The sequence below is a fragment of the Eptatretus burgeri genome, chromosome 2 (genome assembly GCF_056783735.1).
Source record: "Eptatretus burgeri isolate ZD-2024b chromosome 2, Ebu_testis_v1, whole genome shotgun sequence".
Taxonomy (NCBI): domain Eukaryota; kingdom Metazoa; phylum Chordata; class Myxini; order Myxiniformes; family Myxinidae; genus Eptatretus; species Eptatretus burgeri.
In genome coordinates this window covers 100,537,234-100,557,410 of record NC_140962.1, presented here as the reverse complement: position 1 = coordinate 100,557,410, position 20,177 = coordinate 100,537,234, and the positions used below count along the sequence as shown (strand labels likewise).

General features: G+C 41.8%; 1 protein-coding gene across 6 annotated transcripts in view; it reads right to left on the bottom strand.

The window, feature by feature from the left end:
* The window catches only part of KIF21A (kinesin family member 21A), a 249,946-nt gene that overhangs the window by 143,453 nt on the left and 86,316 nt on the right, over positions 1 to 20,177 (bottom strand). For all 6 annotated transcript variants that reach the window (XM_085870463.1, XM_085870467.1, XM_085870464.1 and 3 more), the window contains 5 exons: positions 12,396 to 12,548; positions 11,545 to 11,712; positions 11,124 to 11,239; positions 7,883 to 7,985; positions 6,998 to 7,090 (listed from right to left, as the gene is read on the bottom strand). In XM_085870463.1, the coding sequence (XP_085726589.1) occupies positions 6,998 to 7,090; positions 7,883 to 7,985; positions 11,124 to 11,239; positions 11,545 to 11,712; positions 12,396 to 12,548 (633 nt within the window). The remainder of the gene's footprint in view (positions 1 to 6,997; positions 7,091 to 7,882; positions 7,986 to 11,123; positions 11,240 to 11,544; positions 11,713 to 12,395; positions 12,549 to 20,177) is intronic.

Here is a 20,177-nt window from a genome sequence, read left to right as displayed (position 1 = left end):
GCACACACACACACACACACACACACACACACACACACACACACACACACACACACACACACACACACACACGCACGCACGCACACACGCACACACACACACACACACACACACACACACACACACACACACACACACACACACACACACACACACACACACACACACACACACCGTAGCTATTTCTGGTGGTCAGGCTGGACCGTGGTGTGGACGCAACTGTCCCTGGATCGGCGTGGGACGAGCTGGCCTTGCTCTCGTCAGGGGGTCAGGAGAAACCGTGGTGCTGTCGACCTCCTGGTCTTGGCCCAAGTCCGCTCACAGCCGCCAGGGAACCAGTTCTGGCGCCAAGTTGCGAGCAGGAGAGGGAGGCAGGTCCGCCCGCCGTTCGACCCCGTACTCCGAGTCAGCAGAACCCCAGAGCCAACCAAGGTGAGGAACGAGGCTCAGCAAGGCTCCAAGACACGATCAAGAACACGATCGAATCAGCACAACAACAAGGATGCTCCCCGCGCAACAGCCTCCCCACCAAAAAAAACACGATCTTTTGGTTGTAATCTTCTTCCTCTTCCTTTTTGACCCCGAACAGAACCTTTTTATCCTCCTGTTCTCGTCACTTCCAATCGAGCCGTTTATTGGCCCACCGCCGTCGCCTTCTGCCAATCGTGATCACGGGGCGGAGCCATCCGCTGCACTGTCCTGTGACGTCACGGCCAGTCTCCAGAGAATACCAAAAGGGGTTTACGCAGACACACTTACCCTATCCCGAGTCCCTATCTAATTACGTGACAATTATCATTTCCCCCCTTGAAGAAATGAACATTTACTAGACAACTTATCACCACTGAATTGCTACTTATTACATCGAGATCCTGGTAAACTCGAACAGCATGGCATACCTAATTAAACATCCAAATTACCCTTTGAATGCATACCCCCCCTCAAATGTAACAATATATACAGTAATCCCCCGTTTATCGCGGGGGTTACATTCCAAACCTCACCGCGATAAGTGAAAATCCGCGAAGTAGCGACCATATGTTTATTTTATTATTTATATATATATATATATTTTAAAGCTTTATGACCCTCCCCACACTGCTGTCGTCCTGATGTTCTTTTCGTCCTTCTTCATGTACCGGACCGAAGATTCATTGATACCATAATGGCGGCCTACAGCAGCGAAGCTTCTCCCTTGCTTTAACATGTCGAGAAGTTGCACTTTTTCTACGATGGTTAGCATCTTCCTCTGCCGCTCAGGTTCAGTGCCAGATACCTGAGAAGGTGCAGAACGTTTGGGCGGCATTGTAGGGGTTGAAATAAATTAAAAACTTTCACGGATAATTCACACAAACACAACACCGCAGAGTAACACTACGAGTAGCGATCGCACGTCGATGTGAAATGGACAAGGCGAGATGCTGAATGCATGCTATGCGTGGGCGATGCAGAGAATGATGCTATGGTCGCTGAGCCAATCAGAAACCAGGATACAGAACACCATGCTCTGGTTGGTCGCCTCCCATCCATCAGCCAATAGCGTGCCGTGTACGATCTCATGTGGGTAAACTAGCGCAACTGGTAGCGGCCGCATCTGCGTTTTCCATACACACGACTTTGTCTACTCTGCTACTGTACACTATGTACAGTATTTTATTTCTTGTAATATGTTTTAATTATTATTTTTATTTTTTTACGTTTTTAAATTTTTTTAGGCTAGAAAATGCTTCTTTTACCATAAAAATAATAAATATATAAAAATACATTTATACCGCAAAATCCCGTAATATAGCGAAAAATCCGCGATATAAAATTAGATATGCAAGAGTTAAAAATCCACGATACAGAGAGACCGCAAAAGGTGAACCACGATATGGCGAGGGATGACTGTGTGTATATATATATATATATATATATATATATATATATATATATATATATATATATATATATATATATATATATATATATATATATATATATATATATATATATATACACACACACACAAAAGCCTGAAGATGACGATGGTTCACGAGCGGTATTTGATGATGTACATTGTTTCAGAAGTCAAGGATGAGACAATGTGATAATGTTTGACCAAGTTATAAAAATGATCAACACGATGTGGTACAAGTGACAGGTTATTAGCTGCAAAATGTTGAAAACCCAGTTTCGTTCAACAACTTCAAAAATTTGACCTTTGCATAACCTGTAAAGGTTACAAAACAATGTTGTGGACATTAAAATAAGGAAACACGATACGTGCTGTAGATTAATGGAGTTAGTTCATCGAAGAAGGTCGAAAACCTGGTTTGATTCCCACAACTTTGAAAATTTGACCTTTGTGAACTTTAAAGGTTAAAGATTATGACCTTTGGAGCAAAACTTCCTCTGGAACATTCCAGGAACAATATAACGTCATATAGGCTATATGGCATTTCGCACTCCTCGGATTATTCATACTTTGATGAAATCAGCGTAAAAACAAACTTGAAGGGGGCACCACGGGCAAGGTTTTCGAGATAGAGCAAAATGGTTTGAAGACTTTAGGTGGGGAATGACCTCAAGATTATGCATAAAAAAACATTGTCATCCTAGCTCTCAAAGTTTGGGCGGTCGTTTGATTTTTATGTCAAAATTCGAAATTTTCTAAGTTCATGACCTTGTGACCTTGACCTCGGGACGAAAATGAAAAATCGAGCTCCGTGGGGCTATGCAGGTGCCATTGGGCTAACCAAATACCGAAACCCCTGCCAGATTCGACAAACCCCCTAGGAGAAGATGCAAATTGAAATTGGCTACCCAATAAAAACACAATTCACAATTTTCGAAGTTCCTGACCTTGTGGCCTTGACCTTGGGACGAAAATGAAAAATCGAGCTCTGTGGGGCTATGCAGGTTCCATTGGGCTAACCAAATACTGAAACCCCTGCCAGACTCGACTATCCCTTCGGAGAAGAATTTTTTTTATGTCAAAATCGCAATTTTCTCAGTTCGTGACCTTGTGACCTTGACATTCGGATGAAAATGAAAAATCGAGCTCCGTGGGGCTATGCAGGTGCCATTGGGCGAACCAAATACCGAAACCACTGTCAGATTCGACAAAACCCCTCGGAGAAGATGCAAATTGAAATCGGCTTCCCCCTAAAAATACGTGTTTTTGGGCATGGCTCCACCCATAATGGGCGGACCACGCCCATTTTCAGGAAAACACAACAAGATCATGATATAAACCTCCCACCAAAATTTCATCAGGATCGGATCAAAACCCACGGAGCTATGCTCGGGATAGACAGACAGACAGACAAGACAGATAGGCGGACATAGGTAGTCGCCTACCCAATAGAAACTGAAACGATGGGCCCGTTCGATGGGGAATGACCTGAGGATTAAGCACAAGAAAATTCATGATTCCAGCTTCAAGGGTTAATGCTGCAGATTGTTTTTTTCATTAAAATACCCCCACATTGAGGTTTTTCGGCCGTTGCTAGGCAACGGAGGGGTCCATAGCAACGGTTCTTTCTCACACATAAGTAGGACATACCATCAACCTACCATACCAGTTTCATGTATATCTGACTCAGTCTCTGAGATATAACGAACTTCGTTTTTTTTTGTTGTTTTCGACCAGGGTTCATTCAAAGTCTATCTTCTCCGACAGTTTTCATAGGATTCGGCTGGAAAATTTTGAAAATATGGCTGAATGTACTGCCCACAGTCGCTCGTGGCCTGATTTTTGATTTTCGAAAAAATAATTTTTAATGATTTTTCAAAAATTTCAAAGTCCCGTTGCTCGGCAACGGTGGTGTCCATAGCAACGGTTCTCATTTGCACACAACTCAGTCATGGTATGAACCTACCAACCAAGTTTCATCGAAATCGTCATTGTATTAACGGAGCACTGGACCGAACGGACAGACAGACAAACATATCGACGGAAAAACTGATAAGGGTAGAACAAATTTCAAAAAAAATGTTTTTTTTTTTAAAGGTTTTTTTTTTTTTTCGACTGGATCGACTCCCCAACATATCGACGGAAAAACTGATAATAAGGGGAGAACAAATTTCAAAATGTAATTTTTTTTTTCCGACTGGATCGACAACCAAACAAACAAGCCGGTAGGCGGACATGGGTAGTCGACTACCCAATATAACCTGATGCGATGGGCCCGTTCGATGGGGAATGACCTGAGGATTAAGCACAAGAAAATTCATGATTCTATCTTCAAGGGTCAATGCTGGAGATTGTTTTTTCATTAAAATACCCCCACATTTGGAGGTTTTTCGGCCGTTGCTTGGCAACGGAGGGTCCGTAGCAACGGTTCTTTCTCACACATAACTAGGACATACCATGAACTTATCATACCAGTTTCATGCATATCTGACTCATAGTCTCTGAGATATAACAAACTTCGTTTTTTTATTGTTTTTGACCAGGGTTCATTCAAAGTCTATCTTCTCCGACAGTTTTCATAGGATTCGGCTGGAAATTGACAATATGGCTGAATGTACTGCCTACAGTCGCTCGTGGCCCGATTTTTGATTTTCGAAAAAATAATTTTTTTTAATGATTTTTTTCAAAAATTTCAAAGTCCCGTTGCTTGGCAACGGTGGTGTCCAAAGCAACGGTTCTCATTTGCACACAACTAGGTCATGGTATGAACCTACCAACCAAGTTTCATCGAAATCGCCATTGTATTAACGGAGCACTGGACCAAACAGATAGACAGACAAACATAGACAGAAAAACTGATAATAAGGGTAGAACAAATTTCCAGAAATTAAAAAAAAAAATTTCGACTGGATCAACTACCCAACAGACAGACAGACAGACACATACAGACAGACATCAATAACGAACATAGTGGTCACATATTTTTCGTGGAAAAAAAAATACATATATATATATATATATATATATATATATATATATATATATATATATATATATATATATATATATATATGACTGACCCCTCACATGCTCCTCAAGCAAAAGTAGCTGCATAAAGCAACCCAAGAAGACTTACGCAAGGTAAGTGCTAAACGCTGTTTCAAACTCTTCTCAGAGTTCCTCAACAACTATAAAAACGTTCACACATAGTACACACACGACAATCCCAATGCTTTTTATTTCAATTGTCATTATATATTTTTGAATTTTCAGAATTTTATGCCAATACAGTGCTAACTATTTTGTTATATTATTATGACTATTTATGGGCGACAGAATGGCCGAGAGGTATTCACACTTGCCTCTAAGCTGTCTAACCTGGGTTTGAATCCCCAATCAGCTGTAAACTGTCATCCTGGTATTTCACAGGCAGGGTTATTAATCAATGTGTGTGTTGTCTCTCGGATGGACGTGAAACGAGAATCTCATCTGCTGGCATTAGTTGGTGGATGTTAAAGATCCCATTCTGTCCTTTGCGAAGAGTAGGTGAGCGATCGCCGGCACCCTGAACAAATTCCAAATTCCTGCCCTAACCTTGTGCTGCATACAAACAAAGAAGACAAAGAATACTATTTATATTTTTATTTGTATCATTTCTCAATGTTGTGTTAGTTTATCTATCTTCTGTCTCTTCTTTTTTTTTTCCCTATTATTTTCACTGTTCCCCCAGTCCACTTGACTTTTAACCCCTGACCCTCCCTGCAAAGATCAGTCATTCTCACCCACACCTTACTCCTGACCTCCCTCTGACTTCGACTCACCTCCAGCCGACATCAACTCTCACCCCGATGCCTTGCTCTCTCTCTCTCTTTTGCTCCAAGGAAGGGTTAACGTGTGAAATATCAGTTTCTCATTGCTTACTTTGAGAGTTCGCATATCTTATTCAACTACCTGTTGATTTCATCTGAATACAAAGGATAGGAGGTAAAAGATGGGCATGTGCAAGCAAAAGAAAAAGCAGAAAATAATGTCAAAGAAACTTTTTCACAGAAATCTGGAAGCTAGCTAGACACATTAACTCCCCTAATATAGCAGGATAACAGTTACACATATGAAAATGTTGAGGGAGAGTATTATGGGAGGGAAGCAGGGGTGTTCCACCCTTTCACTGTACGAACCGTCATGTGACAGGAGCATTTTGGTCCAATGGAATTAATTTTTTTATTGTCGAACAGAAAGAATCAATTAAAACTAATTCTTCCATATGTAGCACAAGGCTGTGAGGTAGCATCACTGGCTGAGGGTATGGCTGTGCCACTGATGCAATTCCCTCTGTAGGTTAGGGGGCAGCTAGGAATTTGGAATTTGGCCATGGCAACAGTGATAGCTACGCCGACTCTTCGTGAAGGACACCATGGGATCTTTAACGTCCAACAACTAATGCCAGCAAATGGGACTCCAAGTTTAACATCCATCTGAGGAACGGCACACACATGGATGAATCTCTCTGCCTGTGAAACACCAGGATGACAGTTTATAGCTGAGCTGAGATTCGAACCCAGGGTAGAAAGCTTCGAGGGAAGTATGCATACCTCAAAAGGCCATCCTGCCAGCCATCAAATACACCTATCAATTACTTGGAAGTTTGTAATTGGTGCCATCGGATCTTCTGTATTTCAGCTCTGTTCTGATGTTTGAGCAGCTTGATCGTGGATAGACAGTTTTAAGTTACCTAACCATGTAATCAAATATTTACAACACGTCAATGACTTGCTTCATCACCCTGGTGCTCTGCCAAATGTGCCAATTAAAAGTGCGTTGTATTATTTCCACGCAGCTGCGCAGAGAAGGCATAAACACACACAAAAAAGCTTGGCAATGTCAATAGGTATTCTTTAATAACACGTTTCAATTAGCTGAAATGAAGTTTCATTTATCAAATGTAACATAAATGTTATATGCAAATAAAAAGGATAATTTCTTGATTCGCATCACATTACCAGTCGTTTATGTGAATTTGAAAATGACTCGAGACATTCGGAAATTGTATAAATCCACAGAAATGCAGAAATTTCTCATTCCTGAGTATTGCATCCATACCGTCCTGTACTCCGTAAGCTCCATCTGAAGACGAGTTATTTCAGCCCTCAGTACAGAGATTTGCTGGCTCGCTTTGTCCTGATTCAGAACCACCTGATAAAACAAAAGCACCACTGTGGGACATCTTGGAAAAAAAAATGCAGCGATAGCGAGATGCTATTTCAACCATAACGTAACGCACATTCTGCTTCGTTTAAACTTTGTAATCAGATATTTTCACACAAATTTAAGATCGTTTTATATCCGGTAGTCTATGCTCACGGAGGAAAACAACAGAACGCATCATTTTACAGCCTGACAGGGGTGTTAAATGGGAATAACTGGAAGACAAAAATACTCATACAACGAGATATAGCAAACGAGTTGTTGGGTTTTGAGAATTGAAGGGGAAGGAATAAGAAGGGGGATTGGGGCGGCTCAGCAAGAATAGAAGAGATGGCGAGGATGGTCATGGGAGAAACCGCAAGGTAATGATGGACAGCAATTTTGAAGGAAAGAAAGGAAGAGCAAGAGACAAGTCACAAAGAGAAAAAGAAAATTTACGTTCTCTAATGATATCTGGAAGAAATCTGTTGAGATTATCATCAGATTTTAAAAGCATCATTTGTACACGTAAGTACAGTGTCATACATATTCACAATTAAATTGAACTGACACAGATTCAAATATGTGCTCAAATCTATATTCTGCATATTTACTGTTAACAAACTAATTGTAAATGCATGCAGAGACGTTGTTGGAACGGTATCATTTTATCGACGGTTTGAAATGACAGAAAAGTTTAGATGCTCATGAAATAGAGTCCTCCAGTCTTAAGAGGTCTCAAATCGAATCTGGAAAGCTCATGTAGAAGACCAAGAAGGAGAAAATTGGTAGTACCCTCACCTTGTTTTTGATGTTGCGAGCTCGGTTTGCATATTTCAATGTGTTCAATGTCTCCATGAAGTCTCGATCAGAAGGGCTCACACAGGCAATCATAAGTGTGCGGCTGAGCAAGGATTTCAAAAGAAAAAGAGGCACCCATCTCAGATATCAATTAGTAGTGCTCAAAACTGTTTGAGAAAGTGATGATGATCATCATAATCATCATCGTCATCATCATCATCATTATCATATGCTTGCAATTGAATTTCTTAATATAATATATACATGGATTATTGACAGAAGCTTGATGTATACCGGGTGTTTATGTTTAGATGCTTATAAATATTGACCTGAGAAAGGTTGCAGATGAATAATTAGATATTTCTACCCAAGAAAAAATAAAAACTTTTCAAACTAATTTTGGATATTTTATTGGTATTGCAGCCAAGGCCATTTATGACACTTCGAGCCTCACTCAATCTGTTGGATTCCCAATGCATATTTTTTTCCTATTGGCCACAACTCCATTTGAGTAGATCATGTCCAACTTTCACTGCTCTACTTGGAACCTCCAATCATGTAAGTATTTGTCTCCCTGGTAGACTTCAGGGATCTGCAGTTCATGTACTACTGAAAGTGTTGTTTCCCAAGTGGACTCTCCAGGGATCCACTAAGGTGCTGCTGTGTCTGGCAATTTAATCAGGCAGGATGCTCTGGCTTGCAGTCCACCATATCTTCCAATGACATGCATGAGACTAATATCCCTCCATATCTCTCTGTAATGATAACCTATGCTGGATATATATCTTTCGAACCACTGACTGGCTGACTGATATTAATGATCGGTGCCTTCCGGGTGACGTAGAACGCTGAAATTTTGCGTGCCGACGGACATCAAAGCCGGTACACCAGAAAAAAAATTATAGAATCATCAGACAACATCCAAATATGAAAATATAAATCAATGGAAAAAAAAGAAAAATATGCAGATGAGTGACCCGAGCGAGACAATGGGGAAGCACGGTAATTTTGTGTGCCGATGGACATCGAAAATCACAGAACCATTGGAAAGCATCCGTAAATGAAAATATAAATAAATGAAAAATAAATAAATGTAAGTGACCCGAGACAATGGGGAAACACGTTTCATATGCTTACACAATGTGTAAGCACACCCTGCTAATATATACACTATATGGCCAAAAGTATGTGGGCAACCTGTTCGTCCAACATCTCATTCCAAAATCATGAGCATTAATATGGAGTTGGTCCCCCCTTTGCTGCAATAATAGCCTCCAATCTTCTGGGAAGGCTTTCCACTAAATGTTGGAACATTGCTGCGGGGATTTGCTTCCATTCAGCCACAAGAGCATTGGTGAGGTCGAGCACTGATGTTGGGCAATTAGGTCTGGCTCGCATTTGGTGTTCCAATTCATCCCAAAGGTGTTCGATGGGGTTGAGGTCAGGGCTCTGTGCAGGCCAGTCAAGTTATTCCACATCGATCTCGACAAACCATTTCTGTATGGACCTCACTTTGTGAACTGGGAGCATTATCATACTGAAACAGGAAAGGGCCTTCGCCAAACTGTGGCCACAAAGTTGGAAGCACAGAATCATCTCGAATGTCATTGTATGCTGTAGCATTGATTTCCCTTCACTGGAACCAAGGGGCCCAGCCCAAACCATGAAAAACAGCCCTAGACCATTATTCCCCCTCCACCAAACTTTACAGTTGGCACTGTGCATTCAGGCAGGAAGCGTTCTCCTGGCATCCGCCAAACCCAGATTCGTCTGTTGAACTGCCAGATGGTGAAGCGTGATTCATCACTCCAGAGAACACATTTCTGCTGCTCCAGAGTCCAATGGTGGTGAGCTTTCCACCACTCCAGCTGATGCTTGGTATTGCGAATGGTGATCTTCGGCTTGTGTGCGGCTGCTCAGCCATGGAAACCCATTTCATGAAGCTCTCGACAAATAGAGTTTGTGCTGACATTGCTTCCACAGGCAGTTTGGAACTCGGTCGTGAGTGTTGTAACTGACGCCAAACGATTGACGGCTTTTGAATCGGGAAACATGTTTTTCACGAGATCTGAGATCAGAAACAGTTGTTGGCAAGTTGTGTTCTGCCATGAACTTACAAAACAAAACTTCACATTTAGTTACTTGTTTTCCATCGATGTGCTCGTTTACAGGAACATGATGTTTGTACTTCAATGCGTTACTCTTGTGAGTGCTGGTTTCAAAAGTTCCTGGGGAGGTTAAAGTGACCAGATGCCGCTACTTTGACTGACCTGCAACACCGAATACAGTAAGTGTATTTGGGCCATCTGCACTGGCTTTGAACATCCCCTTGAAGTCTTTATCTGGACTTCCATTCCTTGTTGTGCCTCCATGGCCGTTTTTTTTTTTTTTAAACTCGATTCAACATGTTTGTTCCAGGGCAAAGTTTTAGATTCACTGGATGTGAATAGAAACTCATGTAAATATTATTGGCCAATCCGTGAAGTCCTTTCAGATAGCCAATGGGCGTTGCGGATATGGAGAGATCCCAGAGCTTAATGAAGAAAAACCACACCAATGACATATGGAGTTCGAGGTTCCCCTTTCCATGCAAGATGTTATTGTTTATTTCAGGCGTCACACAACACGTCAACATTTAAAAGCGACTTATATTCCACACCACCAAGGCCATTGAATGAATAGACTGGAGGGAACGCAAGATTGCCGTACTTTGGCGAAAATAAAACATACAATTTTATGTACTACGCCGTAGTAGCTGAAAATTGAGAGAGAAAAAAAAAACATCAAACAGAGTTATGGGCAAACCATACTCGACATATAAGAGCGATAACCCTCCAAAGGTTTTAGTTGAATGGTACTTCCATTCTTTCCTCCCCTTCCATTTTCCCGACATGGAACAGTCTTCCTTTGTCCATTGTCTCGAGGTCTTCCATATAGAAATGCAAGTGTGCTCCCACCTCATTATTTTACACATTTCCACTGCACTTGCTGAGACCACGTAGTTCTCACTCTTTCCTGCAATTCCTTTATTTGCGCTGTGGCACCTCTGTTTGTTATTATCCCACCGTTTTCCACGCGGCCCATTTTGTCTGTTAATTCGTCGCCTCATATCCTTCTGCTCTTACACGAGCGTTGACACCTGGATTAAAAAAAACCCCAAAAACAAAACCGGATTCATTGGCAAGGGAAGCAAGTAGAACAGGAATGGTAGATGCAAAATGTAACAAGAATCTCTACCGACCTATTTCCACCGAGTGAGTCCTGCAGGAGTCGAGTCAGCTTGGAGTCACGGTAAGGTATGTGGCTCACACGTTTGTTCTGATCTCCTAAAGCGCTGATGACGTTTCCCAGAGCAAGCTGCACCCAGAAAGCCCAATAAAATGTCTCGACTCTTTCCAAAATAGCATACTTTATTCACATGTTTTTTCTTTTTTTTTCCCCATCACACTGCACATTTCATCGCAAGGTGACTCATAAACCTACAAACACAGTTGTTCTTAACTGTCATTTTCTATATTTTGCATGTCTCCATCATCTATTCATAATCCTTATGAAATCTTTTTTTGGCTCAAAAACATGGATTAAAGTTCTTATTTGTGAACTGGAATGCAAGCTGTCGCTGATCTATGCTGATAAGAAAAGAGGATTTTTTTCAGTCCTACCAAACCGCAGTTGATCGAGATGCCCTCTTTGGCACGCTTGCCCGTCGCACCGGTGCGTTTGAGACGCTCAGAGCCAGCCAGGTCCACAAAATGAAACTTTGCTGACAGAACCTCATAATCGGGAACCTCGGAATCGGAGGCTGAAACCACATTGTCTGTGTATTTGTCCTGTGGGGTGTGGTTGGACGAAATATATCAAGTAAGATTATGAGAGGCCACGAGGTACTAACTGGAAAACACAAAGAGAGGAAAGGCCTTTTGAAATGGGGAAGGAGAAAATGAGAGGTAAATCTCCATGGGACAGTACTGTGAACTACTACACTGAAGAGACAAAGGCAAGAGGGGTGATAAGAGGGTAGAGAGGGGTGAAGGGGTTTGGGGGATATGGAGGGATGGTGGGAATGGGTGGGGGATGGGTGGAGAAGAGGGTGGTGGGAAGAGAATCGGGAGATGGGAGGGGAAGAGGGCAATAAGGGAATGGGGTGGTTGGGGGAAAGGGGGATAGCGGCAGTGGGTCATATTTACTTTTTCCATATAAAATAAAGATAATTTTGCAATTGGAAAGCCATATCACTGAGTGACGATAAAATACAGACTTTTGTGACATTTCATTAGCCGAGGCGAGGGAATCAATATCATTATCATGATGTTGTAAATCCTCACTTGTGGAGCAACTGTCCAAGAGTCATCATGGAAATTACTTATGCTGGGAGTCTTAACCTGGAGAACTCTGGCTGGTGCAGTTTAATGACATGCAAAACCTGCTCTAACTGCACGCAAAATTAAAACTCCCACCATTATCATTTCCTATGATTACCACAACTGCTTCTTGAAACTCCAAAAGTTGTTACCGCAAGGATAAGAGGCTCTGTGGAGCTGGCTGTGCAGAGCCGCTGTTGACGTATGTGCACAGTGAAGATGGCGTGTGAACGTGAGCTCTGCACATTCATCTGTGTGCTCGCTGTGGTCCGTGAAAGCGCACCTACATGCAGGTTCTGCATCATCTGCACAGAAAGCAGCAAAATGTTGGGAGTTTGACAGCAAGAAGGAAATGGGTCAAGGACTGAAGGTGGGTGCTGTGGAATAGAGTCAACAAGTAAAATAATAACTGAAAGAACATCGAGAAGAGGGTGTGTCAATATTTTCACTTTGAAAATATTTTTTTCCCTTTTCATAAAGAATTAGAGCATAAAACATGATTTATAAATTATATTCCAGTGGTAGTAGGAAACTCGTTCACCGCTAGGGGGAAAAAATAAAATAAATGTGTGACTAGCTGAAAACAACAAACTGGATGGGTACTCAGTAGAGTGCATATCTCCGCCACGTAATGCCTGATCCACGAAAACATATCGGGTCTGATACATTTTTAAGATATCATGCTATATATCGTTTTTGGCCCCATCTCTCAATGATGAAGAATCACTTTGAAAATTAAATAATTCTCGTATCCAGATCCGGATCTGGATCTTCACCAAAATCGAAGCAATTCGTTCTTGTCACACACTAAACCGGTCCACCAAGTTTTCTCCGAATCCGTCCACAACTTTTTGAGATATCGTGGTATATATTAGTTTAGCGCCATCTCTCAATGGTGAAGAATCACTTTAAAAATTATCAGATCCAGATCCGGATTCGGATCTTCAATAAAATATAATCAATTCCTCATTGTCACTCATCCAACGTGTCCACAAAATATCATCCGAATCCGTCCAAACTTTTTGAGATATCCTGCACACAAACAAACAAACAAGCAGTCATAGACTGGTACTTACGAAATCGTCAACTTGACCTCTGACCTTGTCTAATAAAAGCTGTCTCTAGAGAAGGTAGTGACACAAACCAGAAGTTTCTATGATGATTCTGTACCAAACCATCAAAAATCGAATGTTTGACCTCACTGTGACCTTCACCTTTGACCGATTTTGACCAAAATCTGATCAGCACTATCCATCACCCTCCTGAATCACGTAGTGTAATTTGATATTGGTAGCTTCTTCCGTTCTCGAGTTATCGTGCCCCCACACATACACACACACACACACACACACACACACACACACACACACACACACACACACACACACACACACACACACACACACACACACACACATGACGGAAGTCATCAATATAAATGAAATTGCTCATTGAGCAAGGAATTGCCAGAGTAACTTTGTCATATCTCCATGATCTCTGAAAAAACAAAAACCTGGAAATCAATTTGGTTCTTATAAGTCGATAGTGCTACTGTTTAATGAGTTATAGCACTTACTTTGGTCATGATCATAACTTGGAAGTCTTGAAATGGCGTTTTTATCGCAATTTGAAATTTTTGACCCGACCCCACTGACATTCGACCCCCAACCGCTAAGAAGGATGTTGGTGTGAGACACCCCAATGAGACATATGGTTGGATGCAGAATTGGACGATGCACATTTTGGATTTGGTTTGAAGTCGATATGACCATTGTCGCGGACGTTATTGCGGAAAATATTGCGGTTTTTCGGTGACCTTGACCTTGACCTTTGACCTAGATTCACCAAAAACGACAGGTGTCTAAGTTGGACCATGGTCGACGTCTGTACCCAGTTTGGCCATGATCACTGAAACGGTGTGGCTGCTACAGGCTAAACAAACACACAAACAGACAGACAGACAGACACACAGAATGACACACACAACCGACGAACATAATTGCCGAAATCCGAAGGATTCCGGCAATTAACAAACAGACAGAAAGGGCTGAAAACATATCCTCCTTCACCTTCGGTGGTGGAGGTAATAAATGAGTTCCTTTATAAGAAAATTAAATGCAGGAGGAGGCCATTCGGCCCATCAAAGCCTGGGCTATTGTTGCCAACTTATGGTTATTTAGAAAATAATTAACATGTGTGCTGAGTTTTGCTGGCACTGTTCCACTCCTTCACAGGTGGGGGAAACATTTTGACTCCACTTTGTAACATGTGAGGAAATTTAATTTAATTTAATTTATTATTTTGCAGGTACATCAATACATACATTGCGCCCCTGCAGGATTGCTAAAAGAACACGATGGATTAGCTCTCCTGGGAAAGTGTATTTGCACTTTCACACAAGTTAGCACAAGTGTATTTGTGTCCCTATTAATTAGACCACCATGTACATAAGAAATGCTGAATGGTAAACCAGAAACTGTCAGGTTTTGGAGACATCATGAGTGCAGAAAACGACAGTCTTCGGAAGTCAACCATGTTGAGTATGATTGAGGAACACCTTGTACGTGTTGGATGGATGGGGTAAAAGCTGCAACCAAGCTGTCTCTGCCAGAGCTTCGGGAAGCGGTGCAGGATCGGGATGCTTGGAGAAATCTCATCATGAATGTCACCAGAAGTCGGACACAATTTGACGGAACTCGATAACGTAACCATTTTTCCCCCCTCGAATTGCAGAAACAACATGGTGCCTTTGAGGTATTAATTACCAATGACTTAATAGTGGTGAAATGATTATGAAATGATGCAATGATCATGATAAACACAAGTGCAGTTCTATTCAATGACTACTAGACCCAAGGACATGAGGCATGAATGTGACTGGAGAATCAACAGCAGACCACAAAGAATATGCACTTAGCAATTCATAATATACATTACCTCTGAGCTATGGTCACAGATCAATATTCAACAGAGTGCTTGGTTGGGAATGATGGTTTATGTTAACTAACAAGTTAAGAAAGCTGGGACAGAGGAATTGCAGAGGTGACCTCACAGTTGACCTTTCCTTCAATGAGTGCCACGCCTGTAGTGAGACAAGCTCATTGACTCCAGGCACGATGCCCCATTGTCAGTTCCAATTGTGCCTAAATTTCTCCGGATCAAACTCTGCTGCAGTACACTGAGCCAACTGCATACTGGGCTGCTCTGGCACTCTGACGAGTGCTCTGCTGAGCCAACTCAGAACTCTGCATGCATCTGCTATGGGACTCCTACACTTTTGCTCAACTGAACTGAACTCTCTCCATAACTCAAAATTGGGAAACTAATGACTGATGCCACATGTTACACACTGCCATAAATATCTGAGAGCTGAGTAGCACCACCATTCATGATTCACAACACTCTGTGCAAGTTCAGGAGTGATGAGATAAGATTCCAGGGTGGCACAGAGCCATGGGAAGTGGGAGGTGGGTTGAAGGGAACACTGGATCTGTGGGATGATGTGCTGCAACACCAAATAGTCGAATATAACCAAGTGACCATGCATATATTTATTCATGCCATATGTACACAGACATGGTATGGTGTACAATAATCACAACAACCATAAAAAAGGGGATGGGAGGCCATTCCCACTTCTTGCCATTCACGTTGCGATACCCTGGCAGATTACAGTTGTTTACGAAGAGCCCAACCTTATAAGACAGGTTAATTCCCCCAGAATCGGCATGTTTTAGTATGACTTGTAATACCCCTAGCTGCTTGCATATCCGAACAGTTCAAATCGGAATAAATTCCAACCATCAAGTCAGTGTAAAATGGACGAGCGGTGTTACTTATGAAAGGCTAAAGCGCTTCATGAACTCAGCGTTGTGAGATTTTTGGTGCCGTACCTTTTTGAGTGGTACCCAACAGTATTTTCAGATGTTGAAGTAAAACATCTGCAATCGACATTGTGTCATCTTTGTTGATTTCCAACCGTAACAAAAATGAATGAGAACTCGGCATCGACAATTCAACGACGATGAGGATGACGACGACAACTCAATTCAACAATGTCAACAAAGTTAGGGACATTGAAGGATCAGAAGAAAAGTAAGAGCTGGCAAGGGCAGACTCTGGGGACAGAACATTATTTCTCTGAAGTCTAATGTGTCCAGGCCGGATCCGGATCATCAACAAAATTGAATCGATTCGTCATTGTCATCGATGGCAAGTGATCAGGATTTCACGGGTTTGACCCGTTTTGTTTGTGAAAAACCCACAGACCCGCTTTAGTGTGGTCAAAACCCATATTGGAAGGAAAGTAGGGATAATATTAAAAAACGCAATGTTTCACTTCCATTCCACTCGCAAGGATTGACGCACAGACTGACAGACCTGTAGTCGACATGCAAGGTATCTCGTGTCTGGTCTAATGGCTGTGTGACGTCATGAGCTTTCCCTCATCGAAGGCCACGTCGACGTCCTCCAGGATTCCGCACGCACCATCACTTCACTTCCGATCACATGGACCACATATTGCCGTCACCACAAGTTGATCGGTTTGAGATTTCCAATTCGCTCTTCCACTTCTTGGAGATATTTATCAGTCTTTTCGAGTACACATTTTAAATGGCAGGATTTTATTCGATTTGGATTGATTTCATTCAGACAAGGTGTCCACAAATTACCAAATTCAAACTATAATAAAAAAAAAATTTAACAGGATGCATGATACCATCTTATGACAAAGACCGACACAGAGAGAGAAAGAGAGAAAGAGAGAAAGAGAGAAAGAGAGAAAGAGAGAAAGAGAGAAAGAGAGAAAGAGAGAAAGAGAGAAAGAGAGAAAGAGAGAAAGAGAGAAAGAGAGAAAGAGAGAAAGAGAGAAAGAGAGAAAGAGAGAAAGAGAGAAAGAGAGAAAGAGAGAAAGAGAGAAAGAGAGAAAGAGAGAAAGAGAGAAAGAGAGAAAGAGAGAAAGAGAGAAAGAGAGAAAGAGAGAAAGAGAGAAAGAGAGAAAGAGAGAAAGAGAGAAAGAGAGAAAGAGAGAAAGAGAGAAAGAGAGAAAGAGAGAAAGAGAGAAAGAGAGAAAGAGAGAAAGAGAGAAAGAGAGAAAGAGAGAAAGAGAGAAAGAGAGAAAGAGAGAAAGAGAGAAAGAGAGAAAGAGAGAAAGAGAGAAAGAGAGAAAGAGAGAAAGAGAGAAAGAGAGAAAGAGAGAAAGAGAGAAAGAGAGAAAGAGAGAAAGAGAGAAAGAGAGAAAGAGAGAAAGAGAGAAAGAGAGAAAGAGAGAAAGAGAGAAAGAGAGAAAGAGAGAAAGAGAGAAAGAGAGAAAGAGAGAAAGAGAGAAAGAGAGAAAGAGAGAAAGAGAGAAAGAGAGAAAGAGAGAAAGAGAGAAAGAGAGAAAGAGAGAAAGAGAGAAAGAGAGAAAGAGAGAAAGAGAGAAAGAGAGAAAGAGAGAAAGAGTGAAAGAGAGAAAGAGATAAAGAGATAAAGAGATAAAGAGATAAAGAGAGAGAGAGAGAGAGAGAGAGAGAGAGAGAGAGAGAGAGAGAGAGAGAGAGAGAGAGAGAGAGAGAGAGAGAGAGAGAGAGAGAGAGAGAGAGAGAGAGAGAGAGAGATACAGGTTTGAGTAGAGTGCAGTATCCCATCCTTTTCTATTGACTAGAGGGCAGTCTCCAATTCCATGAATGTTTATTACCCTCACCCAACGGAAGGAGAGGGTATTGCATTTGGGGTCCGTTTGTTTGTTCACAAGGAACTTTAGTGTTTTTCTGCGCAACCGCTTGTGGGATCGAGACGAAATTTCCACCATAGGAGGGACAACTCACGTAGAATGTTTTATCAACAATTATGATGTCATACGTCACGTGGCGTGGCAGCAATGTTGGAAAAACGGAAAAAACATTGGACCTCTATCTGAAACCGCACCAAGGAAAAAATTGTAACTTAGCACATGGCAAAGTACTCCTCATGGGGAATGAGTGTGATTTTTTTAATGGTGTCATCGGTGCCTTCGTTATGACGTCATAATTGCATATGTACAACGCTACATTTGATCGGTATGATAAATTTTGAGGGTCATCTAGAGATAAAATGGGCTGCAGAAAAAAAATTGATGACATAATCGGTCACGTGATTCGGCAGCCATATATATATATATATATATATATATTTTTTTTTCTTAACCTTCAAAAATCAATCTTCTTCTCGGAAGTGGCTGAACGGAAAGGCAAAACTTTACACATACTGTATGACCACCTAACCATGTGGAACAAAAGGTTCACACATATGATGTCATAAGTCACATGGTTTGGCAGCCACATTGGATTTACTATAAAAAAAATATTCTTCTCTGGAATGGCTGGACAGATCAAAAGGAAACTTCACATAAATGTTCCCCAAGCCATGGGTGTACAAGTTTGTTAAGGAATAATTGAAGATTGTAGAAAAGAAAAGATTGAAGAAAGGATTGAAGAAAAATATTAAATAATGTTTTCTCTGGAACTGCTTCAATCGATGTGAAACTTCAGTTATAATCTAGTAGTGATGGAGAATACATGTTTGAAATTTCAACTTGATCAGATGCATGGTCTGGCAGGCAGAATTATTTAATTTATTTGATCTGGGTTCTTTTTATTTTTTTTGAATCAGGCTCACTTGGCTGTACCTGGATGGGTTTGAGGGTAGAGGAGTAGCAGCTGAAATGTGAATCCTATAGAGGCTCCTAATGATGACTTCATCTTTGTTTTTTGCTTGTTTAGGTTCCTTCTGATTCCTCCTTAGGGTGGTGGGCTTGGGATTCTTGGATCCTGAGTTCAAATCTTGCTCAGCTGTTGAATAAATACCAGGTGGAGTTGACTCTGCCTGTCATTCTTGAGGTCGGCAAAATGAGTGCCAGCTTGCTGGTATCCCATGTTGAAGTGGCGACCCGTCCAGGATTGTGCCCAATAGCTCAGGAGACTGCTTAGGCAGCACCAACGCTCTGCACAGAGTATGGATTCTTCCAATGCAGGACTGTACCTATTTGGTCTTCCAGAAAAAAAACAAAACAGAAAAAACATCGCAGAAATATAATCCCAGGAGCACCTGATTGATAAAATGTTGAAATATTTGTGTGGCATTGCGTAGGCCAAACAGGCAGCAAGGTGTGGTGATTGCCGTCTTTCTGATGCCACTTGGATCCACTGGAATCTAATGGCATGCAAGAATGAGGTGGATCTGGGAGAGGATTGTGCGCGCAATGGAGTGTAGGGGCAAAATCCTGAAGGTGCAGAATGGGGTAACGGTCTGATAGAGTCACATTGTATAAATACCCGTAATCCCCACATGGATGCCGATCCCAAGATGTCTTTTTGGGTACCATGTGTAGCAGTGAAGGCCAACTGCTGGACGATGGTATGATGATCCCCCCGTCCTAACATATAGTCAAACTCCTGGCTGGCGATACATAATTTCCCGGGTGTTAGTCAGTGAGCATGTGCGAAAATGGGGGGTTCTGTGGTCTCGATGTGATGCATGATCTGGTGTTTGATGGGCTGCATTGTTGCTGGTGAGCACGTTATGGATGGGAAGTCATAAAGTAATAAAAGATGGGAAGGGAAGTTATCTTTTCTCCCCCCGTTAATTCACCCCAAACCCACCTCCTTCAAATTCCCTGCTTTCCTTCCTGAAAGTCCCTGTAATGTCCATCTTTTAAACCCCGTGTTCTCCACCCCATCCCTCTTCCTTCCACAGATCTCCTAATGTCTCAATTCCCCACTGTTTTGTCCTTCCCTCTACTACCCCTCTTGTCTCCTGCCTCCCTTGTGCATTGTGTATTAGCTCTCATACGAGCCTTGACAATGCATTCAAAAAAAAAAAAAGTACTTTCTGAAAATGGCACGTGGGCGTGGATGAAAGACACGTGATATTCAGCAAAGAAATGGTGGATGCTGTACCAAGACCACTACGCT